The sequence below is a fragment of the Chlorocebus sabaeus genome, chromosome 11 (genome assembly GCF_047675955.1).
Source record: "Chlorocebus sabaeus isolate Y175 chromosome 11, mChlSab1.0.hap1, whole genome shotgun sequence".
Taxonomy (NCBI): domain Eukaryota; kingdom Metazoa; phylum Chordata; class Mammalia; order Primates; family Cercopithecidae; genus Chlorocebus; species Chlorocebus sabaeus.
The window spans coordinates 115,370,231-115,384,682 of record NC_132914.1 but is presented as its reverse complement, the minus strand read 5'-3'; the positions used below and the strand labels follow the sequence as shown (position 1 = coordinate 115,384,682).

The window sequence follows — 14,452 nt, the reverse complement described above, 5'->3', positions numbered from 1 at the left end:
AAATAATTAGGGCTGTGATATGTGGAAGAAAGGAAAAAATATAATTTGCAATGACAAAATCTAATAGGAGACCTAGTCTGAGAGGTCAGGGAAGGCTTCCCTGAGGAAGTGATTATAAACATATAATAAATCCTGAATACATACTTATTAAATTCATGTAGAAATGAAATTATATTTAAGATGAAACCTGAAAGGATTGTCGAGAATTAGCCTGTAATACCAGCACTTTGGGAGGCTGAGGGAAGAGAATCTCTTGATCCCAGGAGTTTGAGGTTAGTGAGCTGATCGCGCCATTGCACTCTAGCCTGGGCAACAGAGCAAGACCCTGACGCATACACACATACACAAAAAGATTTACCCAGATAAAGTTTAGGGAGCAAAAGGGAAAGGGGTGTCCAGATCAAGAAAATAGCGTTTGTGAAAAACACCAAGCTTGGTTCTTTGAGTGAAGCACACGTAAAGCGTGAGAGAGGGAAAAATTGGGTACTTCTCAGAATCGGGCTCTGGAAGTAGCCAGACCCATGATAATGAAGTCCAAGAGACTAAACGTTTTCTTGTCACAAATGTTTAAGGATTTGGACTTTGTCCTAAAATGATGGGAAGCCATTAATGGTTACATGATGAGTTCCTAGTTCCACATGGTTTTATTTATTTATGAGACAAGGTCTCACTCTGTCACCCAGGCTGGAGTGCAGTGGCATGATCTTGGCTCACTGCAACCTTCATCTCCCAGGTTCAAGTGATTCTCCTGCCTCAGCCTCCCGAGTAGCTGGGACTACAGGCACAAGCCACCATGTCTGGCTAATTTTGTATTTTTAGGAGAGACGGGGTTTCACCATGTTGGCCAGGCTGCCACGTGGTTTTAAATACGGTTGGTCCTCCCAATCTGTGGGTTCCACATGCATAAATTCAATCAGCCACAGATCAGAAATAAACAGGAAAAAAAAAAAAGGAGGGTTGAGTCTATATAGGAAGTTGTTTAGGAAAGAATGACAAGAAAACATCTGTACAAGTCTGAACATGCATAGACTTTTTTTCTTCTCATTATTTTCTAAACAATGTGGTATAACAACTATTTACATAGAATTTACGTTATACTAGATATCATAAGTAATCTAGAGATGATTTAAAGTATACAGACAGAAGTATGTGTGCGGGTTACATACAAATACTATGCCATTTTATATAAGAAAGTTGAGATCCATGGATTTTGGCATATGCAGGGGGGAATGGGAACCAGTCCCCCACAGATACCGAGGGATGACTGTACTTGAAGTTGCCAGAAATCCAAGCTCTACAAACTTTCTAAAATCTGCCCCCTGAAAAATAAACCCAAACCAGATTCTTTTTTTATCTTTTGCATTTGAAACACATAGAAATCCATTTGTCCACACAGCAACTTCCAAATTTCCACTTGTTAACAGTTCATATCACTGTAATACCAGTATCTGTTTGATAAGTATAAAGTATCCTATTGAGAGGTCAATAAAAAATACTTGGGAGGCTGAGGCGGGCAGATCACGAGGTCAGGAGATCGAGACCATCCTGGCTAATATGGTGAAACCCCGTCTCTACTAAAAATACAAAAAATTAGCCGGGCATGGTGGCGTGCACCTGTAGTCCCAGCTATTCGGGAGGCTGAGGCAGGCTGCACTCCAGCCTGGTGACAGAGTGAGACTCCGTCTCAAATATATATATACACACACACACACACACACACACACACTATATATACACATAAAATACATATATATACACATTAAGTTAACTGTCTATATATATATATAGACTACTATATTTCAATTTTTTTAATTTATTTTTGAAACAGAGCCTCACTCCATCACCCAGGCTGGAGTACAGTGGCGTGATCTCAGCTCACTGCAACCTTCGCCTTCCGGGTTCAAGCAATTCTCCTGCCTCAGCCTCCCAAGTAGCTGGGATTACAGGTGCATGCCACCACTCCTGGCTTTTGTATTTTTAGTAGAGACAAGGTTTCACCCTGTGGGCCAGGCTGGTCTCTAACTCCTGACCTCAGGTGATCCGCGTGCTTGGTCTCCAAAGTTCTGGGATTATAGGCATAAACCACCTTGCCCAGCCTAGACTACTATATTTCAGAGGTGCAGAAATCACTTAGTCAAGACTATAAGATGCCCCTCCAAAATATAACAAATGAATAGGTATAGTCATCTGCTTAAGTGCTACAAATGACTCAAAGTTTACTACTTTTCAACCTTATCCATTCTGGTTTCTTGTTTTGTTTTGTAACTACTCTGGCTGTGCACTCATTTTTCCTTCTGTGAGTAAAAATGTCTTTTCTGTAATTTCACTTCTTAGCCTTGTTCTGTTTTTTGAACTGCATAGAATAAGCCCAATTTGTCATTTTAGAAGTGGTTAATAGAAGAGCCTTTACCTAAAAACTAAGGTGCTCTGATGAAACTAGAGATCAGATTATGAATTAGAAAGTGGGACTATATAAAAAATCCATTAGGGTAAGCACAGTAGTAAGAGATAGTGATTCTTCTTTCTTCTTTCCTCCTCCTCCTCCTCTTCTCCTTCTTCTTCTTCTTCTCCTTCTTCTTCTTCTTTCTTCTTCTTTCTTCTTCTGTTTCTTGAGATAGAGTCTCTCTCTGTTGCCCAGACTAGAGTGCAGTGGCTCGATCTCAGCTTGCTGCAACTTCCGCCTCCCAGGTTCATGCCATTCTCTTGCCTCAGCCTCCCAAGTAGCTGGGACTACAGGTCCCTGCCACCATGCCCAGCTAATTTGTGTGTGTGTGTGTGTGTGTGTGTGTGTATTTTTAGTAGAGACAGGGTTTCACTATGTTAGCCAGGATGGTCTCAATCTCCTGACCTCGTGATCCACCTGCTTCGGCCTCCCAAAGTGCTGGGATTACAGGTGTGAGCCTCCGCGCCTGGCCTGGTAGTGATTTATCTTCTATTCCATAACAACTAATAAATAGCATAAAATTGACTGTACTCAGAACTAGAGACTTATTTCTTTCCTTTGATCCACAAATGGAATCCCTAATGTGTGAATCGCATTTTATTACAAATTCTGGGGGAATAAGTAAAAGAAAAAGAATATTCAGGTTATAAGATCTTGTGCTCTTAGAGCATATGATTTCTTTTGAGAGAAAAGATTTGTATGATGATGTAGATGTAATAGGTGAACACATGCCAAATGACCAGTATGCCAAGGGAGAGTTGGAGGAGTTCCAATAAAGAGATCATGGTGGGCTGGGGAGGAGTAAATCCTCTACCAAGAAATACCTGGCCAGATGCAGTGCATCATGCCTGTAATCCCAGCACTGTGGAAGGCTGAGGCAGGAGGATAGCTTGAGCCCAGGAGTTCAATACCAGTCTGGTTTAAGACGGGATCTCACTCTGTTGCCCAGGCTGGAGTGCAGGGGTGCGATCTCAGCCCACTGCAACCTCCACTTCCTGAGTTTAAGCGATTCTCCTGCATCAACCTCCCAAGTAGCTGGGATTACAGGCTTGTGCCAACATGCCTGGTTAATTTTGTGTTTTTAGTAGAGACAAGTTTCACTATATTGCCCAGGCTGGTCTCGAACTCCTGGCCTCAGGTGATCTGCCTGCCTTGGCCTCCCAAAGTATTGGGATTACAGGTGTGATTCAATGCGCCCAACTGCTATACCAAAAAAAAAAAAAAAATTTGTTTAAATTAGCCCAGCGTGGTGGCACACACATGTAGTCTCAGCTACTCAAGAGGTTGAGGATCTCATGAGCCTGGAAGGTCAATCCTATAGTGAGCCATGATTGTGCCACTACACTCCAGCCTGGGCAACAGAGCAAGTCCTCATCTCAAAAAGGAAATAATTAAAAAATAAATGCCCGACTCACTGAATTTCTCTTTAGAGTGGGATGGACCAGACTTTATTTATAATTTATACTCTTCTTCCTCCTTTCCATTTCTCTCTCTACCGTCACCCTTAGCAATTATTTGGCCTGAATGAGAAGTCAAACAGTATTTACTGAATAGAATTGGCTTATCTCCCCTGCTCTGTTAGTAATTTTATTTATTTATTTATTTATTTTTTCTGAGACGGAGTCTCGCTCTGTCGCCCAGGCTGGAATGCAGTGGTGTGATCTTGGCTCACTGCAAGCTCCACCTCCCGGGTTCACTTCATGCTCCTGCCTCAACCTCCAGAGTAGCTGGGACTACAGGCACCTGCCACCACGCCCAGCTAATTTTTTTTTATTTTTCTTTATTTATTTTTTGTAGAGATGGGGTTTCACTGTGTTAGCCAGGATAGTCTCAATCTCCTGACCTCGTGATCTGCCTGCCTCGCCCAGCCACTCTGTTAGTGATGTTTAAGATGTTTCATTTGGGGGCTGGGCACAGTGGCTTACGCCTGTAATCCCAGGACTTTGGGGAGCCAAGGCAGGTGGATCACGAGGTAAGGAATTCGAGACCAGCCTGGCCAATATGGTGAAACCCCGTCTCTACTAAAAATACAAAAATTAGGCCGTGCGCGGTGGCTCAAGCCTGTAATCCCAGCACTTTGGGAGGCCGAGATGGGCAGATCACGAGGTCAGGAGATCGAGACCATCCTGGCTAACATGGTGAAACCCCGTCTCTACTAAAAAAATAAAAAAACTAGCCGGGCGAGGTGGCAGGCGCCTATAGTCCCAACTACTCAGGAGGCTGAGGCAAGAGAATGGCATAAACCCGGGAGGCGGAGCTTGCAGTGAGCTGAGATCTGGCCACTGCACTCCAGCCTGGGCAACAGAACGGGACTCCATCTCAAAAAAAAAAAAAAAAAAAAAAAAGTTGCATTTTATAATAATCTTTTTTCCTTATTCAATGTTTCTTTACTTTCTGAATTTTTTAAGTGAATATGAATTTTTTCTTTTTCTTTTTTACCAAATACCCAGACTTCAAGGAGAGAATACATATTTTTGAGCTAAAACGCACATACAAAAATCTTCACACCTATTGTGGGAAAATATGCAAAAGCCAATTTTTTCAAGATACGTGAAAAAAAAAAAAAGAAACTTTTCTTTCACTCTTTTGAAATGGGTTCTGTTAGGAGCTTTGCCAATGTACATTTCATGTCCAGCAGCTTCTGAATGGCTATCTTGGGCCAACCTTAGAGATTAAAATAAGTGGATTATGTGGCATGATGACAGTAATGAGCTATTGATTTAGCAGCAAAGCTTTGCTTATCATTTCTTATTTCTCTGTCTGCCTGATTTCCTTCAAGAACTACTTTATCGTGTTTCTTTCCTCTTCCAGCGGAACGGAAGCCCCCCCTTTTCAACATGAATGCAATGAGTGCCTTATATCACATTGCTCAGAATGACTCCCCAACGTTACAGTCTAATGAATGGTAAGACTCTGCTATCATTTTAAATCTCTAAGAAAATCACCATATGTATTGGCATTTTTATTACCTTACATTTTAAATATCTGACCTAGAAAGCATTTCTTTCCTTCACTGTGTGTTGTTATAGGTGACACTGATGCCTCACAAGCATCAACTGTCTACACATGAACACACGCATAGATTTACTTATTTTTGCCTTCATCATGGCTTGCACTGTGTTCTTAGTGTGTCTGGTAACCGAAATCCTGCAGGGAACATGCCCTGCTACCCTCCTAACAAGTCTACTGTCCCAGGCTGTGATGGTCTTGTATTGATCATCTCAGCTGATATCACTTCTCAGCAGAGATAAGGGGCCCTCTATGATGTCATTATTTCTCCAGTTGTCTTTTGTTTTTTTAAACTACATGTACACTTAAATGTGTTGAGACAGAACATGCATTATCTGTTCAGATACATTGTGCCTTGCTGAAAAGTATGATATTTTTATTTGGGCCACAAGAGTTATTTTAAAAGGGGCAATATTAAAGAAGAGTGGATAAAATGGAACTTTTAAGATAGGAAGTGTTTTTATTCAGGAAGCCTACTCCTAGGTTCTGCATTGCTCATGCTTCAAATTTTACTACTTTGTTGTAGATTGTGGGTGATAGAGGAATTAACAATTGGTAATTAAGAATATAGAGTTGAGACTATAAGAATTGTTGTCTTTGGAGAGAAAAATGTACATAAAACTATTTTATATAAATGTAGTATTTTTGTTTTCTGCTATATATTATGATTTGACCTTCCTTGTATACTAAGATGTATTTGTATGTTGACTGACTTGAAACTTGTCCTTACTCATTATCCAAAAGAATTAATTTTAGATATCATAACTTGAAAATGCTCCAGTTCTCCCGATATTCTAAAGCATTTATTTTTTAAAATCTCCTTAAATGCATTTCTCTTGAATGAAAATTGTTTTAAGTAATCAGTGTGCTCTACAGACCCTGAGTTTATTTTCTTTTTTGTATTTGCACACACAGGACAGACTCCTTTAGGAGATTTGTTGATTACTGCTTGCAGAAAATACCTCAGGAAAGGCCAACATCAGCGGAACTGTTAAGGGTAATTTTTCAAATTTATATTTGAGGAGGGGGATTTAAAGTCGTGTTATAGTGGAATATAATAAATCATTGCTTTGGCAGCCCATCATGACAAAGTGGTTTAGAACGTGCTGCCTTGTCATTTATCCAGAGATAAGTAGCTAGGCATAGAAATAGCAAGATTATTGCAACGTATGTGCTATGTATTCCCTGTGGATAGTTTTTCCCCTGTCTTTTCCATTTTTTCCCCTCCCTCCCTGTTCCTTTTTTACCTTATAACACATAATATTTCTCCTCCTTGCTCTAGTCATCATTGCGATGTTCCTGGGCCTAACGTCTGCATAAATATTAATCCCGTGGTCTCAGGACAGAGCTGGCCGGTGGTTCAAACACCAACTCTGGGATTTTCAGTTAGCTTGTTGCCAAATCCTCAGGCAGTGAAGGTATATGATAACTATATAGAGTAGACATTTACATAGTATTATGGCATGTTAGTGATAAGAGTATCACGTTAACCACATTTATTTGATTTAACTGTCACCAAGCATCTCTTTTCATGTTATATTTCACTGTGGACTTTATACATAGGCAGTGTGTTGCATCAATATCAGTGTAGTATGTGGAAATCTTTTACAATAGGAATGTTTTATTTGGCACACAATAGTCCAGATTTCTTTAATCCTTTTTTTGCATGTATGTTTTTCAACCCTTTCTGTTTCTTCCATCTCTAGAATGGCTGACTTTTATTGTGTAGCAGTTTTGTTTGTTCGTTTTTAAGAAAAACTCAGAAGAGTTGTATTGTCTCAATTTGTAAAGCTTTAAAATGTCTGCCTTTATAATTGAGAACACCTTGGCTAGGTGACAAGTAAGTTTTTTCTTCTTGTGAGCGGTAGGTCATAGGAGTATGGTAAGAGAAGCAACAGGACAAAGGGCTTGATCTTGTTCTCCTTTGTTGTGGAGCCCTTACATGTTTTAAACATGAACTACGTGGCAACATTTCCATGTTTCTTTAGGGGAAAATAGCAACCAGAATGAAACACCAGAAACACACAATAATATCTTTATTACCTTGAAGTACACAAAGATCTTAAAAACAAACAAACAAAAAACCAAGACATAAAAATTACTACCATAAAAGGGAAAAAAATGTGAAGCTGGGTTTGGTGACTCATGCCTATAACCCCAGCATCTCAGGAGGCTAAGGCAGGAGGATCACGTAAGCCCAGGAGGATTTTTGAGGTTATAGTGAGTTATGATTGTGCCACTGCACTCCAACCTGGGCAATAGAGTGAAAATACCATCTCTTTTAAAAAAAAGACAAAAGTGAATAAATTTGGGCTATGTTAAAGTTAAGGATTACAGACAACAAAAGGATATAAAAAGCAAATGGGTAGAGGTAAAGAAAAAAATGGAAGAGAAAAACATAACAATTTAAAAAATCATATTATAAGCAACGAACGTGTAGTAAACCAACCCATTTAGGATGTTTTCAATGGTGAATAGGCTTAAGGAAATAAAATAGAATTAAGTGTAAAAAATAAAAGTTATAAAGATGAGTATAAAGAAAACGATACATTTGGAAGACATAGGAGATCTAATATATGCCAACCTATTATTCCTGAAAAAGAAAACAAAACACATGGAGCAGAAGATATTTAAAGATATCCTTGAAGAAAACTTTTCTGGAAATAAATGTTTTGATCTTTCTTAGATTTGATTCCATCAAATCAAATGAGCCAACTATTCATCAAATATTTACTGATTGTCTGCTGGGTGTCAAGTCCTATTCTAAGCACAGAGAATACAGTAATACACAATAAAAACATAGTGCCTGCCCTTATGAAACTTACAAGAAAGGGCCGGGCGCGGTGGCTCATGCCTGTAATCTCAGCACTTTGGGAGGCTGAGGTGGGCGGATCACGAGGTCAGGAGATTGAGACCATCCTGGCTAACACAGTGAAACCCCGTCTCTACTAAAACTACAAAAAATTAGCCGGGCGTGTTGGCAGGCGCCTGTAGTCCCAGCTATTTGGGAGGCTGAGGCAGGAGAATGGCGTGAACCCAGGAGGCAGAGCTTGCAGTGAGCCGAGATTGTGCCACTGCACTGCAGCCTGGGTGACAGAGCAAGACTCCGTCTCAAAAAAAAAAAAAAAAAAGAAACTTACAAGAAGGAGTAAGAAATAAGTAGGCTGGGCATGGTGGCTCACGCCCATAATCCTAGCGCTTTGGGAGGCCGAGGTGGGAGGATCACGAGGTCACCAATTCGAGACCAGCCTGGCCAACATGGTGAAATGCATCTCTACTAAAAATACAAAAATTAGCTGGGCGTGGTGGCAGGTGCCTATAATCCCAGCTACTCAGGAGGCTGAGGCAGGAGAATCGCTTGAAACTGGAAGACAGAGGTTACAGTGAGCCAAGATCGTGTCACTGCACTCCAGCCTGGGCAACAGAGTGACACTAGGTCTCAAAAAAATAAAAAGAAAAAAGAAAAGAAATAAATATATGTTATGGTGCCAGTTGATGGTAAGTGTTGTGCAGAAAAATAAATTAGGCATCAAGATTGACAGGTACTGCTGTTTTAGGTAGAGAGAAGGCCATTCAAGCAGGTGACATTTAAGCAGATCCCTGAAGAGTGGGGACCATGAAACTGATCTTCGTTGATCAATAAATCATGTCCTGGTGAAGTCCCTGAACTCCAAGAATAAAGAAAGATTCATACAAACAGACTGAAAAAGTTTATTTTGGGGTGGATAAACCAGCTGACTCCAGACCTACCTCTTCAGGAACAGTCAAAGCCAGAAAACAATAGAAAAATGTTTGCAGAGTTCTAAGGGAAATAAAATAAAAGCCAAGAATTGTGAGCCAGCCAAGGTGTTCTTAAATTATAAAGGCAGCTGACATCTTCAAACCCCACAAATTTAGGCAATGCAACCTTCCAGTGCTTTCCTTTTAAAAATTGATCAATAACAGAATCTAGCCAATATAGAGATGAAGCAAAAAGAAGAAAAAGAGGGAGGAAGGCAGGGAGGAAGAATGAATGAGGGACTGGAGAAACTGGTAGAAGGGCTGGCGGTAAATATTGAATTTAAAGAGGCCCCTTCCCAAATATTTTTTTATTTATTTTGCATGGCTAAAGAAGCGGTATGTTCTTCATTTTGAATAGGTCATACAAATTTCCAAAAGGAAAAATATAGTAGAAGGTAGAACATGGAGCTGGGCACAGTGCCTCACACCTGTAATCCCAGCACTTTGGGAGGCTGAGGCAGGCAGATCACTTGAACCTAGGTATTCAAGACCAGCCTGGACATGACGAAACCCCGTCTCTGCAAAAATTAGCCAGGTGCAGTGGCACGCGCCTGTAGTCCCAGCTGCTTGGAAGGCTCAAACAGGAGAATGACTTGAGCCTGGGAGGCAGAGGTTGCCGTGAGCTAAGATCCTGCCATTGCACTTCAACCTGGGTGATGGGAATGAAACCCTGTCTCAAAATAAAAAGGAAGAAGAAGAAGAGCCGGGTGCAATGGCTCACACCTATAATCCCAGCACTTTAGGAGGCTGAAGTGGGCAGATCACCTGAGGCCAGAAGTTCAAGACCAGCCTGGCCAACATGCAGAAGCCCCATTTCTACTAAAAATACAAGTATTAGCCAGGCATGGTGGTTCACACCTGTAGTCCCAGCTTAATCGGGTGGCTGAGGCAGGAGAATCGCTTGAACCTGGGAGGTTGCAGTGAGCCAAGATGGTGCCCCTGCACTCCAGCCTGGGCAACAGCGAGACTCTGTCTCAAAAAATAACAAGAGAAGGTAGAACATGAAAAAGAAATCTCCCTCCCATTTCAGGCCCCCTCACTAGCAACCACTGCACCTATTTTGTACCTCTCCTTCTAGAGATATTTTATGCATATAAAAGTAAATATTGTTTTTATTTTTTGCACAAATGACAGTAAACCATTAAAACCATTCCACCCTGATTTTTCTTTTTACTTTACAGTATGCTTAGGATATTGTTTTGTATTACTACATGCAAAGATACCTCGTTCTTTTTAATGGCTCCATAATATTCTCAGATGGACCATAATTTGTTTAACCAACCCATTTAGGATGTTTCCAATCTTTTGATATTACAAACTGTGCTGCAATTAATATCCTCATGTATATGGCATTTTGTACCTGTGTAAGAATATCTTAAGAATAAATTCCAGCCGGGCATGGTGGCTCATGCCTGTAATCCCAGCACACTTTGGGGGGCCAAGGTGGGCAGATCACAAGGTCAGGAGTTCAAGACCAACCTGGCCAACATGGTGAAACCTTGTCTCTACTAAAAATACAAAAATTAGCTGGGCATGGTTGCATGCATCGGTAATCCCAGCTACTCGGGAAGCCAAGGCAGGAGAATCACTTGAACCCAGGAGGCGGAGGTTGCAGTGAGCCAAGATCGTGCCACTGCACTCCAGCCTAGGCAATAGAGCAAGACTCCATCTCAAAAAAATAAAAAATAAATAAAAATAAAAATAAATAAATAAATTCCTAGAAGTGGAATTGCTCATCAATGTGGATTTTAAATTTACATAGATATCGCCCATTTGTCCTTCAAAGCATTTGTACCAAGTTATAGTCCCACTGTGAAAGTATGAAGACTGATACTTTTTGAACTTTGTCAGATCAGTGAAAACTTTTCTCACTATAGTTTTAATTGGTATTTCTCATTATGGGAGATGTTGATCATCTCTCTCATATGTTGAAAAGCTATTTGTATTTCCTTTTTAATTTATAGTAGATCTTGGATTTTTTTTTTCCTATTTCTCTTTTGACATTCTTTATGCTGATGTTTTGTGGAGAGGAGGTGGGGAGAGTTATGCAAAAATTTGTTACAAGGTGTAAGGTAAAAATCTACCTTTTTTCCCCCCCCAGTTAAACTATCTACTTACTCCCAAATATTTTTCAATAATCCATCTTTTCCACACATTTTTGCCCTGACATTAAAACATCACTTTCACACTTAATCCATTTAAATAAACAACTGAGGTAAAATTATCGAAATGGTTAAAGGACAGATATAAATGTTATAAACATTTGCAATGTAAAAATAATGTAATTAGAAAAATCTAGGGCAGGAAAAACATATGCATACAAATTTCCTTATCTTTAGGAGTAGATGAACAATAATATTTCTTAAAATATATAGGACAAAAGAACTAAAGTAACTTCAATATCATAAAGCCTTTAATAATTTTTTTTTAACTTTAGAAGGTCTTTTAGGAACAGATAACTCTTTTAGTGAAGAAATTACAACTAAAGTTAAGCAGTTTCATTTTTTAATTTGTGTGTGTGTGTATGTGTGTGTCTCAGTGTGTGTGACAGAGTCTCAAGCCATTGCACAGGCTGGAGTGCAGTGGTGATATCTCAGCTCACTGCAACGTCCGCCTCTCGGGTTCAAGAGATTCTCCTGCCTCAGCCTCCTGAGCAGCTGGGATTACAGGCACACGCCACCACGTCTGGCTAGTTTTTCTATTTTTAGTGGACAGAGGGTTTCACCCTGTTGTCTGGGCTGGTCTCAAACTCCTGACCTCAAGTAATCCACCCGCCTCGGCCTTCCACAGTGCTGGGATTACAGGCATGAGCCACCATGCCCAGCCTACGCAATTGTTTTAATTCAATCTCTTCTAATTCTGTTAAATTCAAGTATACCTTAATTTAATCGATTATACTTAAAATTAGCTTGTATAATAAGATTCCCATGTAAAACGATTTATAGTTATTCATTGTTCTGAGAGAAAGAGAGGGACATGTCTAAAATGATATTCTGTAACTTAATATTTATGTATTTATTTCGAGATGGTAGAATTTCAGGTGATTTTTTTTTTTTTTTTTTTTTTGGAGATGGAGTTTCAGTCTTGTTGCCCAGGCTGGAGTGCAATGGCACAGTCTTGGCTCACTGCAACCTCCACCTCCCAGGTTCAAGCGATTCTCCTGCCTCACCCTCCCTAGTAGCTGGGATTACAGGCATGTGCCACCCTGCCTGGCTAATTTTGTATTTTTAGTAGAGACAGGGTTTCTCCATGTTGGTTCAGGCTGGTCTCGAACTCCCAACCTCAGGTGATCCGCCCTCCTCGGCCTCCCAAAGTGCTGGGATTACAGGCATGAGCTACCACGCCCGGCTGATTTTCTTTCTTTCTTTTTTTTTTTTTTTTTTGCATTTTTCTGTGTTATTTGAATGTGGAAAGTAAAGTATTTTTGAGAACAATAAAATTGTCCTTTTAAAAGAGTCTGAGGACATTCCAGTTGTGGGGGTTTGGAGAACAGTGGGCTTTTAAAAACAATGAGGAGGCCGGGTACAGTGGCTCACGTATGTAATCCCAGCACTTTTGGAGGCCGAGGCGGGCAGATCACGAGGTCAGGAGATTGAGACCATCTTGGCCAACATGGTGAAACCTCGTCTCTACTAAAATATGAAAAATTAGCTGGGCGTGGTGGCGCATGCCTATAATCCCAGCTACTTGGGAGGCTGAGGCAGGGGAATCGCTTGAATTCGGGAGGTGGAGGTTGCGGTGAGCTGAGATCATGCCACTGCCCTCCAGCCTGGCGACAGAGCAAGACGCAAGACTCTGTCTCAAAAAATAAAAATTTAAAAAAAAATGAGGAGATGGGATTGCAGGCAGAGAGAACATAGAGATGTGAAGGCAAAGGCCTAGCGGTGTGAAAGGTATGCACGGGTTTAGAACTCCCTGGAATGTACCATTGTGTAGGAAGGAGGAGTAGCAATGACTAGATTTAAACCTAGAAATACAAGCAGGAACCTGGTTGTAAAAGGCTACACTTTATCTAAGGGACAGTGAGATATTAAGATGTAGAGTGTATCTGTTTGTAAAAGGCTTAAACAGGTAAGAGTTTATCTCATGTAATAGGAAGTCCAGGACATTGGAAAAGGAAGTGAAGTAAGCAGTCCAAAGCTCTAAGCAGCTCAACAATGTCATCATCGACCCAAGCTCTTTCTTTCTACTTCACCATCCTTAGCATGTAGCTTTTATTGTCTTTGTCATAAAATGGCTGCTACATTGCCAGGACTCAAGTTTTAATTCCAAGCAGGAAGAAGGAGAGAGAACAAAGAGTAAAACACCTTCTCCTTATGTGTCTTGCCTTTTTATTCTAGAAAATAAAACCTTCCTCAAGAACATCTGCCTACCTCTCACTGGCCAGAACATAGTCACTGTGTAATCTGTAACCACAAAGGAGGTGTGGGTTCAGTTCCTTTACTTTCTCATGTTTAAAGTAAGGCAAAAAAAAAAAAAGAGAGAGAGAGAGAGATTCAGGCTGAAAGCTGTGACTCATGCCTGTAATACCAGCGCTTTGGGAGGCCGAGGTGGGCGGATCACCTAAGGTCAGGAGTTTGAGACCAGCCTGGCCAACACAGTGAAACCCCATCTCTACTAAAAATACAAAAAGTAGCCAGGCGTAGTGGCGCACACCTGTAATCCCAGCTACTGGGGAGGCTGAGGCACAAGAATCGCTTGAACCTGGGAGGCGGAGGTTGCAGTGAACTGAGATTGCGCCACTGCCGTCTAGCCTGGGTGATAGAGTGAGACTTTGTCTCAGATAAAAAAAAAAAAAAGAGGTTGGAATGGGGGATTAGTGGCATGTAGTATCTGTTGCAATGAATGATCATACCTGTATTTTAGAGAGCTAATTATGGTAGTAGGACACCAGAAAATAACCACCACCACCCACACCCCCTGCAGAAAAAAAGTTTTAAAGCCTGAGTTGCAACTGTAGCTCTTCCACTAATTAGCTGTGGAAATCACCTAACTTCTCAGGGCCCGAATTTCCTCACTTGAAAAAGAAAAAATTTCTTTTCTCTTTTTTTTTTTTTTGAGACAGAGTCTTTCTGTGTCACCCAGGCTCAACTGATTCTCATGACTCAGCCTCCCGAGTACCTGGGACTATAGGTGGGCATCACCACGCCTGGATAATTTTGGTATTTTTTATTTTTATTTATTATTTATTTATTTATTTATTTTGAAGCAGAGTCTCTA

The 14,452-nt window shown here is 40.7% G+C and overlaps 1 protein-coding gene across 1 annotated transcript in view; it reads left to right on the top strand.

The window, feature by feature from the left end:
- The window catches only part of TAOK3 (TAO kinase 3), a 226,199-nt gene that overhangs the window by 153,886 nt on the left and 57,861 nt on the right, over positions 1-14,452 (top strand). Inside the window, exons 10-11 of the mRNA XM_008004888.3 lie at positions 5,255-5,348; positions 6,368-6,449. Coding sequence (XP_008003079.1) covers positions 5,255-5,348; positions 6,368-6,449 — 176 coding nt within the window. The remainder of the gene's footprint in view (positions 1-5,254; positions 5,349-6,367; positions 6,450-14,452) is intronic.